Genomic DNA, 24,450 nt, shown 5'->3' with positions numbered 1-24,450 from the left:
TCCTACAAAGTCTCAGGTGTTGTTGGGCCTTTCTGTTTTGTGCCTTTTACAGAGAGAGAGGATAAAAAGAGGCTTACTTATGTGTGTGGTGATATGGTAACTTGGCAAGTATTTCAGGAGCATGAAGCTAATGAAGTGCCAAATTGGTGTGAACAAACTAAGTTCCCTTATTGAAAAGGAAAAATACCTGTTTAAAGTAATGGATAAAACCGGTAGCTTTTTGCCTTTTTGAAAAGCCATGCTAAAATTGTCATCAAGACCAAATGCTTACTAAAAATTATGCAGGAAGCAGTTTTTACTTAAAACCATGTTCCCTTCTCTAACCATGTTCCTACCTCTAGGAAACTGCAGTAAATACTGCAAAGTATTTGCAGGTGTAAATCATATTCAAAGAAAGGCAATCAAAACAATTCGATTTTCAAGCTTGTTTATATATTCCAAATTCAAACTTGTTTAAATATTCCAGTTCATTCAAGCTCCTCTTACAGAAGTGAATGCAATGCAGTCCCGCTGGTCATCTAGTCTTCCTCAATTTTGTTGTTCTTTAATTTTGAGAACACTATTTTGTGTAATGAAATGTCCAGTTTGGCAATGGTACCAAATGATTTCCTTTTAATCAGGTCAAACTAATATCTCAGTTGTGAAGCTCTAATTCTCTTTTTTTGGGGGTAATTGAAACCAAATCTCATGCTTCCATCACAGATCCTTCTCTGTGCTACGTAACCCAGCTCCTTAAACACTTCTTGCTATTCCCTGCAGCCATTGAGTGTTCATTCCTTGCCCATCATGAGTCTCAAGAGTCACTGCTCAGTAATGTGAAGCATTTCCATCTTTCTTTCTAGCTTAGAGTACCATGGCCTCAAGGATATTATTAACATTAGAAACTCCTGCAGGCAGTGCCAGACCCCTTGTTCCATATTTGCCCAGCCCATAGAAATCAGTCTATTACAGTGGCCCTTAGATTTTACAGTAGTTAAAATAATCTTCCTATAGCCTGTCATACTGTAGTCCCACTGAAACTGGCACTGTGGGTCAGGTCTGGTTTTCTCCATCGTAGACTTTGACCCAGAATTGCTGGTTCCTCTGCTATAAAATACTTAATGTATTCCTGGTGCTATTATAGTCTAAATAAAAACATTTCAGCTAAAAATAGCTAAAGGCAATGCCTTGAAATACAAACTAAGTGCTTTTCAAAGTAAAAAAACCAACTTACAGACTCCTTGCATTGCCTCCATTATCACTTGCTTCTCCCTAACAAGTGAAAGAACCCATGCTGAGAAACCAAGAAAATATTGATTTGAGGCCAGTACTTCAGGGAGGTGTCAGCAGGTCCATGTCCATCATTCTACATTGTGTGATGGTAGATTGCAACAGGCTCAGCCAGGCCCTCTGCTTTTCAGCTTACCCTTTATCAAGATGTTACTAAATTATTCCCCATTTTGAATGCAAAATGCAAGCTTTCCAACCAGGCAGAAGGCAGGGGAAAAAAAAGCAGCTGAAAGTTGAGAAAATATTAAACATCAGGCTTAATACTTGCAAGAATATCAGGTAGCAAGGTAATAAAACCAGATGATGCTGAAAACTTCCAGCAGTGAAAACCATTTAGATTTATCTTGTGAATTTCCTCCTCAATAGGCTGGTGTAAGGGCATTACAAACAAGCTGTTTCTCTTTGCAGGGCCCTGACAATTGCATGAAGTGTGCCCATTTTATAGATGGCCCCCACTGCGTGAAATCCTGCCCAGCGGGAGTTCTGGGTGAGAATGACACCCTTGTCTGGAAATACGCTGATGGGAATGCTGTTTGCCAGCTCTGCCATCCAAACTGCACCCGAGGGTGAGTAAAAGATGGAATAAATAGGGGAATAGCTTGAACTGAGCTCTTGTTCTTCCTTATGTTTCCATTTCAAACAACTGAGAAGAAGAAAGGTCAGTACATAGGTAATGTAAGCAAAGCACAGCAGACTGTAAATAGGCTGAGTTCAGTGACACTTCTTCTTTACACAGAAGGCAAAAAAGAAACAAAGGGGTTTAGGGGTTTGAAACATGTTTGTTTGTTGATTTAAATAGGAAATTCCCTGGAATTTATGGAGCTCCTCACCAGTGATGCCTTTTTTGGTTCTTTTCCCACCTGGCTTGGTGCTGGGTCCTCTGGTTTTGGGAGGATCATCAGTGACATCTGGTGGATGCTGAGCTCCTGGGGACCATTTTTCTCTGCACCTTTCATTTTTTAAGAGGGAAATCCCAGTGGGGTACCACAGTGGTTTTCTATTTATCCATCTGCCCAGATGCTAGCTCTTGGTCTGAGTTATAGCCTTGCTTGCCTCCTGAATGTCACTTTGTTAATGGGCATCACAGTAAACCAAATCTGTATAAACCATTTTTGTCCTCATTTGGGGGCATGCTTAAACTGCCACCTGTAACAAGCTGCAAGTTTAACATGTATTTAATCTACATGACAGTAAGTAAAAACTATCTCCTCTCCTGGTTTCCAACCTGCAAAGGACATGGGATGTTCAATAAAAGGTTTTAAGGACTGAGAATTAGTTGTTGGACTGTGATGCTTTCAAAGGAAAAGAACACCCACATTTGGTGTCTTTTCCTTTACAGGCCCTTTCCCTGTACCCTGCAGGTCTGTCTGATCCCAGATCCTCCTGTAGTATACCTGTAAGACTTGTTGCAAGAGAGAAGTTATAACATATTCAGAGGAGCCATGATCCCATTGTACATTAGTTAATTCAATTGCCAGGTCATCAAAAAGCAGAGTGCCCAGGCCCCTGCTGTCACAGAGAAAATGAGATGAAGGCTTAAGCCAAAAAAGTATCACCCTTTCCTAGTGGTCTGTTTTTCAGATGGTAGCTTTAACAGCCACATGGGTTTGCTATGATTTACAGCAGTGCCCCTTCTTTTCTGTTACAGTAGCAGGCAAGGCTTATCAGGCTTCCCATCACACACCTGAGAACAAATGATTTCAGTTGAAACAGGATCTTAATAACTTTACTCTGTATTAATGACCTCAATAGTGCCTACTGATACAAACTGGCCACAGTGATCCAATATCCTTCTTCTAAGTGGCCACATCAAAATACAGCATAATGGGTAACCACATCTGAACAAGGCTTTCCACTGTGCAGCCTCAGTAGTGAGATCAAACACTAGACTCAAATGAATGCAAACTTGGAGAACATAATCTGCCAGACATTCATGTAGTGGGGAGCCATGTGGTGGCTCTTTGTGCACAAGCAAGTCCCAGAGCAGACTTCATCAGAAAAGTCAGTTCCTGCTTGGCTTTAGCAGAGGATGGGAGTACCACAGGAATCTGTTGTGAGATGGGGGTAAAGAGATGTATTTTAAATTAGGGGTACCCAACATATGGCTCAGCATATTTGGCCCTGTTATTAAGGCAGAACATAAAAAGTAGTATGAATGCATGACAGAACTGGGCTGTTTGCTGCAGTTATACTGTGGACATGCTCAATGGTCCTATTCGAGTTGCTGCCCAAATGTGGCAGAAGAAATAGACTGTAACCCTGAAGGGCTCAGGAGAACTAGAAGAAGGTTATGTTACTATATTTGCTTTACAGAGAGAACATGTGAGGCCAGTGGCATTGATGGGTAGGAAGCCAGTGTCAGAGATGTAATGTGGGAATGTGCAGTCTGGCACAGCATTGTCCCCTTGAAGGCAATCAATCAGTAATGCCGCTTACTTCTCTTCACGCCTTTCCCTTGTGCTGCGGGAATGGGATGTGATCAGCAGTGGGTGGAAAACATCTGTCTCACAAAGTTTTCACATCCTTAGAAACCACACTCTCAGCGATTTCTGCATGACCAGAAAACAGCAACCTTCTTCTGCCCCTGTCCGACTTCGTGGCTAGAGCCCACAAAATCTTATCAGCATGATGAAGTGTGCTGGCTTCAGGAGTCATGCAAGTGAGGGTTTCCAGGATCTGGCTCTTACTTTCCTTATTTGAAGAAGCTGAAAGTAAAGAGGACAGCTCTTCCCAGCTGAGCTTTGTCTTGAACTTTGTTTTCTTTACTTAGGTGTGCTGAGTGATAATGCTTCTCTTTTTGTATCACTGTGAAGAACCCCATCTAGTCTCATCTTCTTTGCTGAGTCATTTTCTCAGCCTTTGTTAAAAAACAGAATGGAGGAAGCTTTCTCCTGCTCAGCCCAAAAGATCCCTTCTCTCCCATTTCTCCTGTCATATCTTGGGGATTTTGTACAAGCTTCCTTTTGCTCTGCCCCTATTACAGCTAAGAAAATATGCTCCGATAAAGAGAGCAACATTCCCAAAGCCTGGGAATTGTTCAGTTTGTAACTCAAGCAACTAATGACACACACACCAGCTTAATTAATCTGCTCGGTGCTGAAGGATTTGGTTTTCCTTTGCCACTCTCCCAGTGTACAGGAATTCAATTCAGCCACAGCCACCAGGGTTGAAGAGCAAGGAGGAGAGAAACCACCACTGTAGTTAACAGCATTGGCTGATGCATCCAGCCTCTGCAGTCACTACCAACACCAGGTGCCTCACCAGTCTTCATGTTAGATGCCAGGGGATTTTAGGAGGGGGTGTGAGAAAGTAGGGGGATGAGAGGGAAGGTTGCTGCAGCACAGCACAAATGTGACACAGCCTTTGTCACATTCTGGAGGTTAATGAGAAAGAAAGGGCAGAGAAAGGTTCTTGCAAGGCTTTAAAAAGCCCAATGACTTTCAATTTCTTTTATGACTGCGGAGTAACTTAGGCTGTTATAGCCCTCTCTGAGAGGCCATAAATCATAGCAACATGGCTTACATCAAATTAGGAACTATGGGTTGAGGAGAAAGTTGTTAAAATTTTGATGGGTTTGGGAAATAAATAGCTATGTCTGTACTGGGACAAGTAATATTTACATAGATAGATGAAATGCTCAGTTCAGGATGCAATATTTTTCCAGGACTGTACACAGCACTAATTTTCCACTAAGCAGACAAATATTTTAGAGACTACAACCACTGCTAGGTTCCATCTGATATATCCGTACGGTCTTGAGGCAGTTTATAACACAAGGTCACATTTCTCATTTTGGTTTCTGTAAGCAAAAGAAAAATGGTTCAGGAATGGAAAAAGTGATTGTTTAGATTCCATAAAACCTGAGTTACTTATGTTGGATGTCATCATAAAATTCCACAGTAAGAAAGATGGTTGTGTTTAGTCCTGGATGGGTATTTTTCATAGGCTTTGTTTCTTCTTAGACTTGTGAAATGAATCAGAAAATCACATGGGACTTGAAAAGCACAAGCTGATCTGTCATTTTCTTCCCAAGCACCTTTTTACTTTATCCCACTAGACTTGATATTGATGGGTTTGTGTGGAAAATAATTTATAAAGAGAAGGGGACAGATGAAAATCTACACTTCTCCTGCTTCTGCTTTCTGGTGTAGGGAAATAATTGTTGGTCATTCCTCAGACTGTAGATACTATCTCCTCAAGCCATTTTTTTTACTGTAAGGAAGCACATGGAGGACTTGCCATTGTAAAGGAGCATGGCAAACCAGAACTTTTAGGAAAAGAGAATTTGAGGGACCAGTCACATTCTGGAATAAAGTGAGGTCTTTTAAATTTAACATCCTTATGTGCAAGCTGTTCATACGTTATTGCCTTAGCATGTAGAAATTCATACCTGGGTGATAGGGAATGAATGGGATGAGATCTTGGGTCCTGGATCAGTTTTCTGTTGAGCATCTAAATAGAGAAGTCCGGTGTAGAGCGAGATACATCTCCTGTGACCGTAAGCAAGCTGGTGGTTCTGCGCTGCATGTGCAGCCTCTCCAAGCACGTGCTTAGTTACACAACTGAGCAAACAACCCAAGCTGCAGGCAGAGGGGGAACACTAACAAAGCTGGGCACCTGGGATCCGGGAACCAGTATGTACAGCACTTCCAGCATGTCCAGGACACCAGGATGCACATTCTTGCATGGGAGCCCAGTGAACTCACAAGAGCTTCCAGATGCTCGGTTTGGAGCATTGCGTTGGCCCAGAAACAAGGCAAATACATGAGGGAAGATCAGAGTAACAAAAAGAAACAAACAAAAACATAATAAAATAAGTAGCTGCTTCACCTCTTCCCTAGACCTAGAACAAGTTATAAGATCTCTGCCTCTACCTGCCATTCTGGAAACCTGCTGGTTCTTCCTCTCAGCAAAAGGGAATGCAGGGCAACTTTCCTGGCACAGGTTTACTCCTTACCCTCTCTTTGACCTCCTGGAGCTGGTTTTGGGTGGCCCATTTTCTATAAGTCAGTGCAGGGAGCGGACACCACGAACTGGACTTTTCTTCTTGCTGTGTTCTGCATTTCAGAGGTGATGTAACTCTCTCTGTAATGCTGTTCTTGCTCAGTAGATACCACAGAGACCACAGTTCCCAAGAAGAGCATACATCTTGTAGCCCAGCAGTATTTAAGGAATGCATGGTGCCTTTCACACCCATTAGACCATCAAGTGAATGCAGTCACTGTGTTTTCATCTGTATTGTTTTCTGCATTTGGGCTGCCAAAATTAATTTCATTTTAAACTCAAACGGAGGGTGAATGTCTTGTTGGTAGAGTTTCTGGCTGTCCAGATAACTCTAGTTCCTGTTTATCAGCATCAGATCTTAGACACTGAAATAGAATTATCATGGACACATACCAACAAACTGTAGCTGAAGGGAGTGCTGTCAAATCCTGTTTTCTGATGGGACTGTGTACCCCCTGCCCAAGTTCTCCATTGCAATAGAAAGTCTGGAAACTGGAATCTTTCACTTATCAAGAAACAAGGATCATGTAGAAGGGTCTGCAGTGACACGTTTCCATGAGGCTTTCTGCGTTTGTGTAGGGGGGAGGCTACTTCTGTCCTCCTCCATGGTCAACCCTAAGCTTCTGCGCTAACACAGATGTCCATGTGCAGCAGGGAGCCCATGAATTTGTGTATCTGTGACAGCCCCCACGTGACATTCATGTGGTAGAATATCATTCTGCCACATGATATAAAGTTGGTTTAAAATATTCTTTAAACTGAGTATGAAGCTATAACTATGCCTCTAGATAAAAGGTTTTGGAGCAGGGCCATTGACTGATGTTTAATAGAGTGTGCAACTGTTATAAATTCCAGTGTTAATTCTTGGACTGCTCTGAAACACAAACTTTTCAATCAGTAGCACTTTCCTCAGTTGGAATTCTAGAATTATGTATGCCTGAGCTAATACATTTGTGATGTTCATTTGTTTTTACAGGTGCAAAGGGCCAGGTCTTGAAGGCTGTCCAAATGGGTGAGTATTTAATCTGCTACAATTAACGACAGGGGAAAGAATGCATGCGTGTTTACATTTCCATGCTGGACACTGCAAGGCTGGGACTAAAGTTAAGTCTTCAGCTCTGTACAGGGAAGCGACAGATTAGAGCAGAGAAAAATGATTTAAAGAACTGAGAAATATTCCTGCTGGCACAAGACTCCAAAACCTCGTTCTGCTTAGCTTGTTTGTCAAGGTGAGACCTGGGATCTTACTGGAGAAGAAAAGGAGGAGCTAGAAAAAGAAAGGATTAAAGGCTAATGGCAGAGAGACATTTAGGATTGATATGGTTATTACAGGGGATTCATCTCAAACAGGGTTAAGCAGATGTGCGGAGTGTGTGTTTAATCAAAACCTAGGGGGTTTTTAATCTTACACCTAAGCATTATTTTGTCTTCCTGCATTCCCTTCTGTCCTGCAGCTCCAAAATCCCATCTATCGCAGCGGGTGTTGTTGGAGGGCTCCTGTGCTTGGTGGTGGTTGGCTTGGGCATCGGCCTTTACTTGCGGAGACGCCACATCGTCAGAAAGAGGACCCTGCGCCGGCTGCTGCAGGAGAGGGAGGTGAGTGCTGCCGGCATGGCACAGTGGCAACACCGGCTGGTTTACCTGCTCTAATGGGTGCCAGCCTGCTCATACTGAGGGCTAAAGCACCATACATCTGCCTTGTAACTCAACAAGCCCTTGGGCTGGTGAACACGGTGTCTGCCTCAGGAAAGAGGCGATGGGCATCTAACACCTCACTTAATCTGAAGTCTTATCCTTTGGGATATAACTTTTAAAAGCTTTAGGAGGTTTAGATGTCTAAATCCCAAGGAAAATCATTGAGATTGTCTACCTGGAAAAACCTACACCTTCAGGGTGAGGTGCAGTGTGTTTGCTGATCCATAGCACCTTGCCTTGAATAGTTTCTACCTCCAGACAATCCTTGAGGGTGCTGTGGCAGCTTGGGTGCTTTTGAGAATTCTACCCCCTTGATGAGATGTATGTCTCATTTCTTCATTAAGGGAGAGAAAGAAGAGGAGGGAAAGGAATTGAGGAAGTGTTTGTGTCTTGTCTTGGGTTTGCTTTTAGCACGAAAATCCCACAGAGCCATCAAAGTGGATGGTTCATGCTGTTGGGCACAAACAAGGCTCCTACACTGCTTTTTGTTTTCTGCATGGTTTTGTGTGTGTTACAGCATCACCCTCTGGGTACCTGACATATAAACCAGCAAAATTCATTATCCTGGATTAAAGCCACTCTTATAATTAGCTGCCTTCTTTTTCTAGTTCACTCCTAGTAAATCAATAGCAAATTGTATTTAGCACCCTGCTAAAAGCCCAGTTGCAGCTCCTTTCTGTGCTCACTGGCTTCACAGAATCAGCTGCTGAAATCCTTACAGTCAAAGCTGTGCTGCTTTTAATGCACTACCTCACAATACTCTACATACCACTGTATTCTGCAGTTGTAACAGTAGAGTTCAGTTTGTGCTCAGCTCATATTGTACTCCCTGTACTGCTCAAAATGACAGTATTTCATCCGAGTAGTCTACTAAAATCTGATTGTATCAAGCTAAATACAGTTTTGTTCAAAGGTAAGGAAAAAGAAGCAGCACGAAGGGGAAAAGCTGACTTGTGCATCAGAAAAGGGTTAACTACCTCTGTTTGGAAGGCATTGCTGCTGTTTGGTAATGAGGCCTAGACCAAAGTGTTAAAACCTTGATAGTAAATTCACCATCTCCTTTGTTATTGACAAAAGACTCGCTCTCAGAGTTCCAGTTGCCGCTTGTAAACCCTGCCGTCTGGGGGAGCCACTGGTACCATGGGAATCCCATCCAGTTAAACAGGAGCAGAGCTGAATGGTTGTGGGTGATTCTTGCCCATTATTTAAAACATTTTAATAATTTATTCACAAGTTCAGAAAAAAGAAAAATCTTCTTTAAGATCTCTGGTAATTGCATGGTTCTTACCATGTGCTTTAGGGCTTTGAAGTCAAAGCCTTCACTTGAACAGTAGCATTCCCTCATTCTCCTTCAAAACAGCAGTTGGCAATATGTGATTGGTTTTACCTCTGAAATTTGGAGCGACTTGAGATATCTATTGCTGCAAGTCAGAGTGGGCCTGACTTCCTTGAAACTTCATATTTAATAAAGTGTCCATTATTTTAAAGGAAGGATTTACTTGTTTTCCCAAAGCATGCAGTTTGCTGTCCTCCTAGACTGTATGTCCTTCTAACATCATCTTCTCTCTGCCCAGCTTGTTGAACCACTGACACCCAGCGGGGAGGCACCAAACCAGGCTCATCTGAGAATTTTAAAGGAAACAGAATTTAAAAAGGTCAAAGTTTTAGGCTCTGGAGCTTTCGGCACTGTTTATAAGGTAAGATACATTAAGAGGAAAGGTGTGTTTCTCTTCCCATTGTCATCTTGCTCCCTTATGCAGAAGCCACCCAAACAGAGCACGAACTGGGAGTTGTGATTGTTGTGATCACTAAGCTAGATTTTATAGCTTGTCTATATTGAATGGTAGAGAGATGACTCAGTCATCATTAGTTGAGTTACAAATTGGGTAACATGGGAGGTTTTACATGGTATGTTTCCAAGCCATACTGCTGAACCTGGAGAGCAAAGGTATCAACTTAAGAACTACCTCAGCCAAATACACCCTGTTGTGAGTGGTAGGAAAAAAACAGTTCAATGCTAAGCCATTTTTCTTTGTGGCCTGGGGTGTTGTTTTTATACTTGTCAATCTCTTTCATTTGAACTATTCGGGTGTGTGGAAGTGTCTACACACCTTCAACTGTGTAGGTCCACAGAGGTTTTTTTTCTCTTGGTGTTTATCTTCTGTGTTTCTTACTCACCAAGTTCTACTTCTCTTTGCTTCTCTTATTCAGGATATGTGCCAGCAGTTTTGAAATACAAACTTTCATTGAACCATATATCTCTTTATAAAGGTCTATATTCTGAAACAGGCTTCCAGCTATGCCTAGGAACTTCTGAAGTTCAAATCCAATTAATCTCTGAAAATGCAGAGTACATATATTGTTATATTGCTGAGTACATCAGCAATGTGCCTTTGCAGTGCCACGCTGTTCACCTGCTGCCTAAATGGCCTGCTGACACTATAGATATAGAGCACTGACCCAGTCCGAAAGAAATCTACCTGCCACTGCATATATTAGTACAGTTGTTGTCATGAGAAAATGCCAGTTCTTTCATCCCAATGTTTATAAATTGGAAGTAGCAAGGTTTTGCACATACAGTTGCTGTGATGTGCTAATTAATTAGTTTTCGATCCACAAAAGTTGTTCTTTGTGCATCTCTTGGGCTATTTATAGAGGGATGGAAATGAACATGATGTTTTTTCCCAAAAAAAAAGACACTGTAGGGGTGACTGAAAGAGATATACCACTCCATTAACAGGATTTGTTAACACCCACAAGACCTTTTTTGCCTATTTTTGTTGCCTGCCATGTCTTCCCATTGCTCAGCATATTTAAGTCCTCTCAGAAGCTGTAAAAGGATGTATGTAATTGTGAGAATTAACCTGGTAGATATGAGACTGAGTAACTCTTTCTATTTCTTTTTGGTGTAGGGACTTTGGATCCCTGAAGGGGAGAAAGTTAAAATTCCTGTGGCTATTAAAGAATTGAGAGAGGCTACCTCACCAAAAGCCAACAAGGAAATACTTGACGTAAGTTTACATGTTTGTTTTGTCAAGTTGTCAGTGGTCTGTGAATTTTCCTCTGTAATGACTAAAGGGATTTCAGGATTTTGGGTGGGAAGAAATATTTTGCACCCAAACCTGAATTCTCTATCTAAAGTTCTGGGCTTTGAAGTCCAGTCTGTGAAATGCTTTTGTGTCTCCTATGAACCCTGTGCTCGCAGTCCAAATACTGGTGTAGTATCCTGGGGTAGCACCTATGGAGAGGTCAGGACCATACATTTAAAGCTAATTCTGTTTTCTTTACTCTCATGTTTAGGCCTTAAATTGTGTCACGTACATGTCACACACAGGGCAGTAAATGCAAGGACTGCATACTCTCTGGTGATATTAAAGTACTTCCTCTTTTCAGAGTTCTGTAGCATATCTCCATGTTATCTTTTCCTTTGAATTAGGACACTTAACAAAAGCTCTTGCTTTTTTCAGTCCTGTTCATCTTTTAGATTATTTCATTGGTGGAATTTTTTCTATATTTCAGATGAAAATTAAAAACAAAACCCCAAACCAGTCAAATCAGAGGAATGACTCCAAAATCTCCTCTCAAACAACCAACTTTTCAAGGTCATTGAAACTCCAGAGATAATAATGTCCAATTAAAGATGATTTACCTTACAGAAACACGCTAGGTATAGAACAGGCACAGCAGCTTTAGCTCATATAATCCAGGCGAGCTCTCGCTGGCTTTATTAGGGTAGGGCTAATTCAGAAGATTGTTGTTGAATACCAAGCATACTTGGAGCAGGTTAGAGTGTACCGCAGAGATTTCCAAGATAAACAGCTGAAACAAAGGCCCACTTTAATGTCTTGGGCTACTTAGAGGGACCCACGACCACACAATAGCTCCCTTCTGCTCCCTGCGAGGAGGCGGTGGCCTCTTTGACCTTGCACTATCAGATGTGATAGCCAGTGCCAAGGCTTGGACACTGTCTGAAAGCTGTGTGGCCCGTACACCCACTCCACTCTTCAGCATCCCAGTTCTCGGCCCTCAGGTCAGCCCCACACAGGCTGTGCGGCAGATGGGCAGTAAGAACAGCTCCAGCTCTGCAGAGTTCCCGCTCTTCCCCCCCTTCCCCCACTAAAATGAGTACAATATGGATCTGAATCCCAACAGGAAGCAAGACAAGGAACAGATGCCCTTCGTCATTACAATGGCTTGGTTTGGAAGCCTAGGGAGATGAGCATGTTTTGGTCTCTGCTTACATCTGAACATCATATAATGGATTTGAAAGGTTCTTTACAAAATACTGCCACAAATATCTACATAACTGAACAGCAGATTGTATTCTTGCTTTATCTTTCCTCAAGCTAGCCCACAGAACCAGTGCCCTCCCTGACAGAGGGTTGTTTTTCAGTGACCTACTCACATCCTGCAGTAGGTTGAGGAGCAGTCGTCCAGTTCTACTGGTGATCATCTTTAACCTCACTGCCTGGAGGGCACTTTCATCCAAAACAAGGATACCAAACACAGAATTAGCACCTCGGGAGAAGCTGCATTACATCATGTTTTGCTTAGGCTGGCAAGTCAAACAGCAATACCAAGGCCAGAAAGTATTGCTTAAGAATTGGGGTTGCTTATTTCTTGAACGTCATTGCTTTAATAACTTTGTTTAATAATAGTTCTTACCAGCTACACAATTATGTGACATCTGTGGAAAGCTTGTTAGATGATGAGTAAAGTGCTATGGTATTTCTTCTCAGGCTCTTAGAGCAGATTTGCTCCTTTCCATGCCACAATAGTCTCTTCACTATGATTTTAGGCATTGGGGGGCTGCTAGGCTAATGCTAAATCACCAAGGGATGATTAGTTGGTGTCTCTCCAGATGCTGAGTTAAGATGCATGGAAACGTTCTCACTTATTTGCCATTGTGTTGGTTTTCAATCAGATGGCTTTAAAAATATCTAAATGTGACATATTGTAAATCAGACACAAAATCAGTTTGAAAATCCAAACAGCTGCCATTTTTTTCCCAGTTGGGATCCATTCTTCAAGCTGGCACTTGACAGTGGCTGTCAATATAAATACACATCTCAGTTATCAATCCATAAGTAGGTTTTGCACACAAAAAAATGTGAAGTTGTGCTTTTTACGCTGTGGCCATGTTAAAGGATGTGTTCAGTGTGTTTGGAGTGTACTTCACTAGCCTCTGAAAGAGCATCTCCCTTCCTACAGAGGAGCAAATGGAAAGGGCACCTTAGCTCAGTACCAAAAGCTACGTAGGGTAAAGCCAGGCTTGACAGAAGTTTTTCACATATTTATGAAGCTCAAACCCAAAATTCCAGTTGACCAAAGGGTTTATTATGCTTAGGCTCTCACATTATAAGTACATTCCTGGTATAATTTACATGGCTAAATGGGTCTGAAACAGCTTTTCCAACTGGGGCCAACATTTTCACCGCATGTACTCAAGCCTCTAAAGAGGTGAACTGATTATTAGCCTGTTTGGTTTGACATCAGCTGAAGGACATAATGATCAAGAAGAACATGATCTCTTAAGAAGTCAAACTGTCAGTCACATCCTAGATGATGACTCTTGACTTTCTGGGTTAACACAAACCTTGACAGAAGGGCAAAAGTCTCAAAAATACTCATGCCCAGATAGTTTGGTGAAAAGGTCTGTGGAGGAGAAAAAGCGACATGACCTGTGTTCATGAGATGTGTTGCCATTGCAATGGGGTGCTTAAAGTGATGAAATCCCATCAGTTTCCAGGTGATGCTCAATTTACTAATTCTGCCTAGGTCTGCCAGTTTTGCCCCCAGGATTCTATGTCCGAAAAGAGGATTTTGTGTCCTTGGTGTAATAGAAGTGGGAGCCTGGTTCCTCTGTGGCATCTCAGTGATGCTTCAGTTCAAAATCTGGGCCTTCCACTGAGTAGAAAAAACTCAGTCCACAGAGAGGGAAATACAAGTATTTTGTATGTGATATGAGGCACAGAGTTTGCATTTAGTATTTTAGCAACCTCTTGAATGACCAGTTCATTTTAAACTCCCTCCAAATATGTGTCATGCCAACAGGGGTGTTTCACCTTCCTTTTTTTGCTTTCTTCTCAGGAAGCTTATGTGATGGCTAGTGTTGACAATCCTCATGTGTGCCGCTTGTTGGGAATCTGCCTCACTTCCACTGTCCAGCTCATCACACAACTGATGCCTTATGGTTGCCTCCTTGATTACATCCGAGAGCACAAGGACAACATCGGCTCCCAGTACCTTCTCAACTGGTGTGTGCAGATTGCAAAGGTAAGTGGACCAGCATACCTCCATATCAGCTAAAACTCACACTATAAGATCTGACAGCACATAATGTATTTATTTACTTACCTGTCTCTGTAAATCTTTGTATTTCATCACGTGGTTTGTAGATACCTTATATGTGACCGTGAGTGGTTGCTTTGTCTAGAACAATCTATTTTCAAGCTGCTGAGCAAACCTTAGCTATTCCTCAAAACGCTCCTAAACAGCGTTAGGATAATATTATCACCAACAGATTTGTGTCCAAACCAAACACCCCATAATGAAATTATAGTGTGATTAAACAGTGCTGTGGCAGGGAGTAGAATCTGGCAATTCCCATACCAAAACGCTGACTCCATCAGTGGATTTCTTCGGGCTGTGGCACGAGGCGAACAGTGTTGAGACACTTTCTTGTGTGCCTCAGAGAATTTGAGGCTGAAATCTCTGAGGCCTGAGGATCAAAGCTGCTGATTAATAAATACCAGCTCCATTCTAGCACAGGCTGGCTGTGACCAAAAGACAATTCAAGTGTATTAGGGCTGTTCTGTCATTTGTATGCACTGAGTTGGTGCCTGTACTCTAATTGCAATGCCCATAGTCCAAATAAAGGACTAATTATTACACTTGGCACTGTTTGCCAAAGAGGAGAGCAGCAAAGGAGGCTGAAGTACAGCCTCTTGCACTTAGCAGCAACATGCTGTGTTTGGAAGGTGATTAGCTGTTTGCAAGCATGGAAGAATAGAGCAAAGGCAGCAGAAAAATTAGGTTCAGTTTGCTGGAGATTCGTTGTATAAGATGGCAGTATCCGCAAGGCCTGGTTGATTTAACACTCCTTATTTCAGGAATGCCAGCCTGCAAGCTAACCACACACTTACAGCCTTATCGATCCCTTGAGACCTTATATACATCTCAGGCTCTCCTGGCTGTGGTTTGCTTTCAGGAAACATGCTGAGGACCTCAGAAATGTATCCACCAAAAGCACACAGAGCATTTTTCATCTCAGTGTGTGTACTTCTTTACAGCATGCTCCACAGCAAGTGAACTTTCATTTATGCATCCACCTGGGATGTGAACTGCCTCTTTCTGACTCTTTTGCTCTCTTGTTTTAAATCAATTACTGCTCTGTCCTGGATTCAGTCCCTTTGGAGGATGAGCTGGAGGCCACATTTCCCTCCTCCTCCTTGTTAATTTTGAAGGTGGCAAACTCAGTCCCCAGACTGATCCTTGAGGCATCGCTTGCCCAAAAGGTTGCCATTCACAATTGTTAGCTTCTGTTTCACTTTTTTCATGTGGGTTCAACATTTGCCCATAGCAACCTCTACCCTCTCCAGCGATGCCTGACCTTCAACATTCTCCTTTGTGCTGCTCCTCACTGAAGTTCTCCTCAAAGCACTCGTAAATCCTGTGTTTGGCTTTTTCCCACCAATGTGTCTGGTGTTACTGCTCTGATAAAGTCGTGCCAGATTTTTGGACATTCTCTGACTCTTTAAAAATGTACTTTTAGAGAGGGGAAAAATTTGAAGCCAGTGTATTTATGGCTGGTAACAAAGCAGCAGGAGTCAAGTTCCCTGGGAAGCTTATTCCCATTCTGTTTTCACAGCTTTGAAAGAAGTTTTCTTTGCATCTTTTACAAACATCATCTTTCACTGAGGTATGGAGTCCTGTCTTTCTTTCAGATGAGATGTTATGACAGAGCATAGGCACTCCATGTGCAGAAGCACTGTGAAGTAACTCTTTGAACACATTGGTCTCATGCTTAATGATGAAAAATGACTTAAACCCCAGGCCTGCACACAATTAAATATCTGCTGAACATTCTAGATAAGCAGTTCAGTGTCTTCGGTGTATGGTTATGTACATGCACAAGCTCTTTAGCCATCAGCATCTTGAAAAACTTAGTTTGAAACTGATATTCTGCCTTTCAGCAGCTTTGCTTCATAATAAGCCTGAAGCAAGATGTGTTTAGCAGGAGCTTTTTTGTCCTACTAGGGCTAGATTATGTGATTATGATTTCTTTTTTAAGATAGTTTTGTGTCGGTGGCTCGAGATGTTTTGTTTCCAGAGCTCTGCTTGCTGAAGAACTATCCGTGTAATGAAATGCATGCTCGTAGTGGCATTGCTCCAGGTTGTTTGGGTGGTTTGTTTTGGCAACATTAGCAGCGCATGGGTGAAGTTCTGCTGAGGGACTCGGGTGGAGGATTCGATGGTGGTCCAGGTTAACAGTGGGTTTAGGAAGGGGGGGGAGGCTGGAAGGGAATTATTCCCTCCAGTGCTCTGTCATCTCATCAGCATGATCATTTTGTACTTTTTTATTATTTTCTTCTTCATAAAAATACAAGCACTAGCAAAAGCCTATGGGCTGGGAATAATTGTGGTTAGATCTTGCAGGAAACTTAGAAATCATGAACTTTTTGATTCCGTGCACCAAAAGACTGGTGTTGAATTAAAAGGGGAATAATCTCTGTGGTCAGAAACACAGCTGATTTATACTTCAGAAGTCAAACCAGCACAGTTAGTCATATTCTTCCTATGGAGGCAGCTGTAACAAAAAAGCACATATGCCATGAAAACCCAGTTTAATCATGGGAGGCAGCGAAACTGCCTTTTCAAAGAAGAACATGCCTTTTTAAAGAGGCATCTGAAAACAGATACAACTCTGAGCTCAGCCATAAAGTGAAATTTTTTACTGCTTTTTCCCCTTTTTCTCACATTTGCAGTGGGATACCTCATTGTTAGCAGGAAGAAGGTAGAGCATGCCACAGTAAGGCACAATATCTGCAGCTTTGAATGAATAATGTCTAAATACTCTCTGTAGGGTTGGTCTGTGTGCATGTGGAAGGTGATAGTTAACTCTGTACTATACTCTCCTGAAGTCACTGGGTTGCACAAGTGCAGCTGCAAAAAGAGTTATTTGAAAGTCTTATGAGGAACTTCATCGCCTGCTGTATATATACCTGCTACTGTCTCATTTTTTCTCCATCAATTCACCGCTGTATGGACCCACAAAAAGCATTCCTGGAGGGTAATAGTTATTTCTCAGTGTAACCATCCTCACCCTGCAATAAGCATCACATAAATAGAAACAGGAAACCTTTTTCTGAAGGTGGGATAGATTACCACATGTCCATGGTGGAGCGCTCACTTGTTTGCACATCCAAACCCAAAGCATGTGATGCCTACCAACAGTCTGTTTTATTGCAGGGAATGAACTATCTGGAGGAGCGTCGCCTGGTGCACCGTGACCTTGCTGCCAGGAACGTCCTTGTTAAGACTCCTCAACACGTGAAAATCACAGACTTTGGGCTGGCAAAGCTGCTCGGTGCTGACGAGAAGGAGTATCACGCCGAGGGAGGCAAGGTAAAGCACACTGGAGAATGAGCCGCTGCTGTGCGTTCATTGGTGTTTGTGCTTGTGCACAAGCCTTGAACATAGGGGGGGGGAAGAAAGAGTGTTTTTCAAAGCACTCAGCTGCTGTCTCAGCATGCTGCCTTTGAAGCCTGAGGAAGTCCTCTGAAATCAGCTGAAGCAGTGTCAGGCCAGTGGGACTGCAGTGGGAACGGAGGTAGCAGAGCAGTGAATGCTTTTGAAATTCCCACCCAGAATGTCTGGGAAAAAGCAAGATTATTAAGAAAACATTAAAGAGGATAAAAAATGGAAAAAAGCATGGCTGAATTCATCAGTGTAGCCAACACCAATAACGCTGTGCAGTTTATGCAGGGAAAGGGAATGCTGTGTATTTATAGCAGAAGAAAGACCTGTCAGACTTGGTTCAACACGCCTTCGTGTTGTACTGCGTGCTGATGGAGGGAATGTGTCCTGCTGAGAAATTAAAGAGAAGCTGCTTGCAAATATTGCAGAGACCATAAATGGAAACCATATGAGTGCAGATCAGTCTTTGTCAGGCTTTACAGCCTGAGACTGGATTTATGTTCTCTTGTGATAGAAGGTGAAAAAAAATAGTAATCTGACCATTAAAAGTACTGCAAAGCTAATTTGTAAGAGAGATTTCTAATATGCCTGATATTTCACAAGTTCCCAGGTTCAACATAATAAATGACAATAATAATAAGAGACTCAAAAGTTGCCTGCTCCACCACTCAGATAGTTAGGTGTTGCAGTTGTTTGGTCTTTCACTTCTGTAACCAAACTGTAGGTTTACACACCACCTGGTGGCAAATATCCCTCATAAATTTTGGGTCGGCCTCTTAAGGCTTGCTTTTGAATTTTCCTAGGTTCCTATTAAATGGATGGCCTTGGAGTCAATTTTACATCGGATTTACACTCATCAGAGCGATGTCTGGAGTTACGGTGAGTCTAAAACCAGTTACAGTTAATTGCAAATGGGTTGGAAAATCGCAGGATTTGCTTGTGACTCTACACAGACCTTTTTCATTCCTGTTATGAGAAGACTGAGAGATTAAACATAAACAGTGGTCCCAAACATATTCAACAAACTAGAAGTCCCATGAAATCACATGCTAGTGAGGTGTAAGATGTTTTGGAGAACATGCTTTCAGATGATGAGCCCTTCCCCTGGAAGGGGCTGCAGGTAAGGGATTGCTCCATTTGCAGAAGTTCTGATGCTTTTCTTCAGCAGCTTCACATGAAATATAACTTGGCTGACAGGAAAGCCACAGAACTAGAGGGAGGACCTAAAAGCAATGGCCACACTGTTGGTCAGTGTCAGTGTCATAGCTGTGACCTAAAATGCTTGTGCTGTCTTGGTATTGAAAGGACAACGCTAAAAGGACAATGCTAAAAATCTCCTTAAAGAGGTTTATATACCAGTTTTACATTTGGTATCATTCATCAGCCAGCTTGATAGAAAAAGGAGTAAAAGGGAAACTTTTCAGAGTATCCTATTACAAAATTTCCACTCCATGGGCTCTTATATTCCTGGAAAATACTCAGTGCAGATGGTCAGATCCTGTATCCTTTCAGAAGAAGTACAGCCTCTGGTCCTTTTAATCCATTTATATATCTTGGCATCCAAAATCTTGTTTTGTATCCTAAGCTACCAGACAATCACAACAGCTACATCACGAGAGTACATGGTATGTCAGCAGATGACACTGGGGCAGCTGGTTTACACATCTTTCAGAAACTGCTCTTGCTCGTCTCCAGAGAGATTGATTGTTTCTAAACAAAAAGGCAACTTAGATTTTCAAACAAAAAGACAAACTTACTCCAGCCACTTGCTGGGCTGGAGTCAAGAGGCAGTAACCTGCATTTCCTTTCTGTGGGGCTGGGAAGTTGGTGGGATGTGCAACACTGAGATAGTAGTTGAGATTATAAAAAATGAAGCATAGAAGGAGGGGAAAGAGAGGCAAACCCCAGAACCTCAAAGGGAAGCAGGGTGATTTCAGTCTGTTTTATTCATTTGTCTCTCTTTAAAATCATGGTAGAAAACGTTTTTCCCTGGGTGGAGCTCTGGCAGTGCCTCTGTGAGAGCTCTCTCTGCTCACCACCTCTCTGCACCCAAGCCAAGCAACCTGGCTCCTGGCAAAGCCTCTCTCATGGTCTTCTCTTCCCCCTTGTAGGTGTGACAGTTTGGGAGCTGATGACATTTGGGTCCAAGCCGTATGAAGGGATCCCTGCCAGTGAGATCTCCTCTGTCTTGGAGAAGGGAGAGCGTTTGCCCCAGCCCCCCATCTGCACCATTGACGTGTACATGATCATGGTCAAATGTGAGTTTCTATTTGGGGTTGTGGGTGCTCACCTAAGTTGCATAAGTAGCACAATTGCCCTCATTATGTAGTATTTGCATATGCTGTGTTCTTGGTGATTGCACAGGGTTATGTGATAAGAGTGATGACACCAGAGTGTTAGCTAGGAGTACAGAGTATGGTTTCATTAGTCACTGATTAAACAATTGATGCTGTTTTCACCATTCACACCACTGACTGATAGTCAGTTACTTTAGGCTGATATTGCCAGGCAGTATGATTCAGCATAGCACCACCCACTGTACCTCATACTCTGGTTTTGTATGTCTAGAAAATCAACACTGCCTTCTCCTCCAAGCTCCCCCTTAGTTCAGTCATATGCCTCCTCTCTGGAATCTTGCACATGGATTTATGTACTCCTTTTACTAAAGGAGTGCCGAGAGCACAGACACCACAATGACAGTGGATGCACATGAGGATCTGGACTTCCTCATCCAATTTCTTCCTCATTTTTGAATGAAAATGAGTCCCTTTTTTGGCAGACAGCTGCTGCAGTAAAGTAGCACAAAAGCTGAGGGGTCTCTGAAGCACTTTTCAGCTATTTTTAGGGCATGTCAAAGGACTTCTGAACCCCAAACCCCTTTTGCACCGCTGTCAGCTGCTAATATGTTAGATTATTATGTGGCTTCCTGTGTATCTCTAGGCTATGACTGCCACATCCCTGCTCGATATTAAGAGGATGCTGCTAAGCAGCCCACTAGGTGGCATATAAGACCTTCTCACTAGAGCAAAATGTACCTGTTCCTGAAATAGGAGCCACCCTACCATAAACACCTCATAGCACAACATTTTGGGGAATCTTGGAGCACCCACAAGTAGCTTTGTTGGGACAGACACCACACAGGATAAGCCTGATCCTGTGCTCAGTGCGGCCAGTGCAGTGCTCAGTGTACCTACCCTGGGAGGTGCCCAGTCCCAAAAGCAGTGTTCTAGAAACACATCTCATCATCGTCAGAGATGCTGAACCCTACTGACACCTCAGCCAATTGCCTTTCCTTTGGACCACTACAGGTGTAGAAAGGAGGCATTTTTCCAGACACCTTATCAGGTACCTGTAGCTTGTAAGACACAACCAGTAGGGTGTCTCCATCCCCTTTCATACACTGAATTTAAATGCGAGCATGAGGAGCTGGGTTTTGAGCCTTCCTTCTGCTACAGGACTCAGCTCCACATTTTCCACTGCTCTTTTCACTTCATGTGTACAGGCTGCAGGGCAGACCCTGCTGCAGCTGTGCCAATTTAACTGTAGGAATTCAGAAGACCCATTTATCTCTTATAAGCAGAGAGTATAAACTGAAATGTTCAAAGTTATTGCACATTTTTTGAAAGAAGCAGAATTTAAACAGATGCAACTCAGAAATTCAGGAATAGGAGATGCTGCAACAGCAGCAAACTCCCAAAGGCCCCACTCTTTCTAAAAGCAAGAAGGAATTCTTCCTTCTACCATGGTAAAAAGTCACTGGCAATGATGAGATTTTGTTTAATGCAGTTTTAAGATGGCATATTATCACTCGTCTTCTCCATTACCATGGATAGGCTGTTTCTCGTGGGTTCTTCAGACATACAAAGCTTGACCTTCATTATTTTTAAACATAAAGAGTTTCTACATCAGTTCCTCTGTTAGTTGATAACAGAAAGTGTGGGTTTCCTAAGTAATATCACATGTAAAACCGCCACTATCTAGATTAGAAATCTCTTCTATCATCAGTCCACACTAAGCTGTAGGACTTGCTTTTGTTAAAGTCCGTTTGCTAATTGAATGCAGCTTAGATACAGTTACTCTTTCAGAATGTCCCCAGAGAGGATGTTTTGGATTTTAAAAGACATCTGGTACAGAGGGTAGCTTCTGTTTTAGGCTTCCCAGGATTTCACAAAGCCATGCAGTGACTGGACAGTCAAATTGCCATACCTCTGCAGGGCCCACTGAAGTTAGCTTGCTTCCCCTCCTTCAAGAGCTTTTTTCAAGGCTATTTTGGAGTAATCCAATGCCAAGATATGCATTTTAAATGGTGAAGTTCACACCACTGGCTGAGTTTTTTATGGTGGTCCCTCCTGGGTAACTCCTTTCTTTATTCTACCCAGGACACTGTTCATTTTGCTGCTACATTTCATTTTAAGCTCTGTTTGATCACCAAACACAACCTTATTTGTTGGTTGCTCCCCTGTTGTCCCTCCAGGCTGGATGATTGATGCAGACAGCCGTCCCAAGTTCCGCGAACTGATAGCAGAGTTCTCAAAAATGGCCCGTGACCCTCCACGCTATCTCGTTATACAGGTACTAAACCCAATGGTGGGAACGTGTCTGATGGGCATTTAATATGGGGCCCAAAATTCTTAGTAATGCATTTGAAAACACATAGTAGGGTGGTGAGGTACTGGAAGGGGTTGCCCAGGGAGGTTGTGAATGCTCCATCCCTGGCAGTGTTCAAGGCCAGGTTGGACAGAGCCTTGGGTGATATGGTTTAGTGTGAGGTGTCCCTGCCCATGGCAGGGGGGTTGGAACTTGATGATCTTCAGGTCCTTTCCAACCCTAACTATTCTATGAGTCTGTGATTTATTGCTGCTTTTGAGGTCTTAACACATTCATCTAGAACCAATCACCAACAGAATTTCAAGACCAGCCACTATTTTCTTAGGACTTGTCCCAGTGTAGGACCAGTAACAGTCCATATTGCAGTCCTAAGAGGAGAACAGTTCAATGCTCTTAAAAATTGCAGCTGTTTTACAGCAGAGATTGCAGGCCCAAATTCTCCTAAACGCTAGGTTAATTTGGATAAACACACAGATGAAGAGTTTGCATCTTGGGCCTCTTGCTAAATTACTTTGTATCTCAGAGAAGGGAATAATGTGGGCTTGAAGGGAGCCTAATCCTAACCCTCTCTGATGCTGACTTATCTCACAGGGAGATGATAGGATGCACCTGCCCAGCCCTACAGACTCCAAGTTTTATCGCACCCTTATGGAAGAGGAGGACATGGAAGATATAGTGGATGCTGATGAGTATCTCGTGCCACACCAGGGCTTTTTCAACAGCCCTTCAACATCCCGCACTCCTCTCTTGAGTTCATTGGTATGAAACTCTTTCTCTTTGGAAACATGACAAGCAATCTGAAGAGTGAACTGCTTCTTATAATGTCTGTATTTTCTTTCTCTCTCTTTTTAAGAGTGCTACTAGCAACAATTCTACGACAACCTGCATTGACAGGAATGGGGTAAGTGGGATGACCGTTGAAAAAGGAGCAACTTCTATGTGGATCAATTTCTACAAAACAGTGCCTTTAATATGGATTTTCTCTACTTTCAACCTAGCAGGGGCATCCTGTGAGGGAAGACAGCTTTGTCCAGAGGTATAGCTCAGATCCAACAGGCGCTTTCTTGGAGGACAGCATAGATGATGGCTTCCTGCCAGCCCCAGGTGAGTACCTCTCCTGTGTTTCCATCCCATGGCCTCTCATTCACAAGGCATTCAGTTGTGAATGTAATCATTGTCCTTCCTTTTCTGCAGAATGGAAGCAATCCATATGCTTCCTACCTTTTTTTCTGCTTGGTAAACAGGAGTGGAAATGTGCACGTGTATCCTTTTCTTAAACTTTATTTGTCTGCTTCTGGCCATTTCTCATTTCAGTTCCTTCACCAGCCAGGTTCCTCCTGTTCACCATATGTGCCATCTGGCCGGAGAGTTTGCATGTATGGTTATGTGTCTAAAACTTCATACTGGAAAATGATCCTCTAAAACCTAGGTTTCACCCCTTAAACCTTTTTAGCAACATAAACAGCTTTCTGGCAGTTCCACTGCCTTCAGATGTTGATACACAGAAGGCAGCTCATGGTTTCACGTGGACTTACATCGTAGGCGGTTGAAGAGTGAGCCAAAGAGCACCGAGGGAGTTGATGCTGGGTTGTGCAGTCATGATGCTTTGTGACCTTAAAAAATCCCAACCAACCCTTCCAAGAATACACCACAGCTACAAAGGGTGAAAGATCCTGCAAAGGATGGCACTGCAGTGAAATGTGTAGTGTCTGTTACCGCCGGTCCAGTATTTTTTCCCATCTCTAAGCATTTTTTCTAGGGAAACAGCTCCTGGCAGCTAAGCTCCCAGACTGCAGTTTCAGAACAGTATCTGGGATGTAGCCACCTACACGCCACTAAAATCAGCAGTAGCTATCTTGCTGTCCTGTGGTCCAAGGCATCTTTCTGGGGCTTTGCAAACCAGATTCCTGAAGGTGAACTTCAGGGCAGGATGTGTGGTGCCATGGCATGGCAGTCCCTGCCTTTGGCTCTCATTTCACTCTGGGAAGTTCAGTTCTAGTGCGAGGCATCCCTACCCATGGCAGGGAGTTTGGAACTAGGTGATTTTAATGGTCTTTCCAACCCTAACCATTCTATGATTCTGTCATTCTATGAGGTGCTGTGTGCAAAGAGCAAGTGGCAGCTGGGTTGAAACTACACCTTAAGTGATGCAAATGGCTGCATTAGTTCTATGTC

At 42.8% G+C, this 24,450-nt stretch overlaps 1 protein-coding gene across 2 annotated transcripts in view; it reads left to right on the top strand.

The window, feature by feature from the left end:
* Positions 1-24,450, top strand: part of EGFR (epidermal growth factor receptor) — a 157,810-nt gene that overhangs the window by 126,261 nt on the left and 7,099 nt on the right. The window contains exons 15-27 of one of the 2 annotated variants that reach the window (XM_034069806.1): positions 1,678-1,835; positions 7,250-7,285; positions 7,728-7,869; positions 9,543-9,665; positions 10,881-10,979; positions 14,059-14,244; positions 17,440-17,595; positions 18,471-18,546; positions 19,779-19,925; positions 22,142-22,239; positions 22,867-23,034; positions 23,129-23,176; positions 23,277-23,379. In XM_034069806.1, coding sequence (XP_033925697.1) covers positions 1,678-1,835; positions 7,250-7,285; positions 7,728-7,869; positions 9,543-9,665; positions 10,881-10,979; positions 14,059-14,244; positions 17,440-17,595; positions 18,471-18,546; positions 19,779-19,925; positions 22,142-22,239; positions 22,867-23,034; positions 23,129-23,176; positions 23,277-23,379 — 1,540 coding nt within the window. Of the gene's footprint in view, positions 1-1,677; positions 1,836-7,249; positions 7,286-7,727; positions 7,870-9,542; positions 9,666-10,880; positions 10,980-14,058; positions 14,245-17,439; positions 17,596-18,470; positions 18,547-19,778; positions 19,926-22,141; positions 22,240-22,866; positions 23,035-23,128; positions 23,177-23,273; positions 23,380-24,450 lie in introns of both variants that reach the window. The other variant, XM_034069801.1, reaches the window with a different exon arrangement.

The sequence above is a fragment of the Melopsittacus undulatus genome, chromosome 1 (assembly GCF_012275295.1).
Source record: "Melopsittacus undulatus isolate bMelUnd1 chromosome 1, bMelUnd1.mat.Z, whole genome shotgun sequence".
Taxonomy (NCBI): domain Eukaryota; kingdom Metazoa; phylum Chordata; class Aves; order Psittaciformes; family Psittaculidae; genus Melopsittacus; species Melopsittacus undulatus.
Note: the sequence above shows the minus strand (reverse complement) of the source record. Positions and strands in the feature narration are given on the sequence as shown.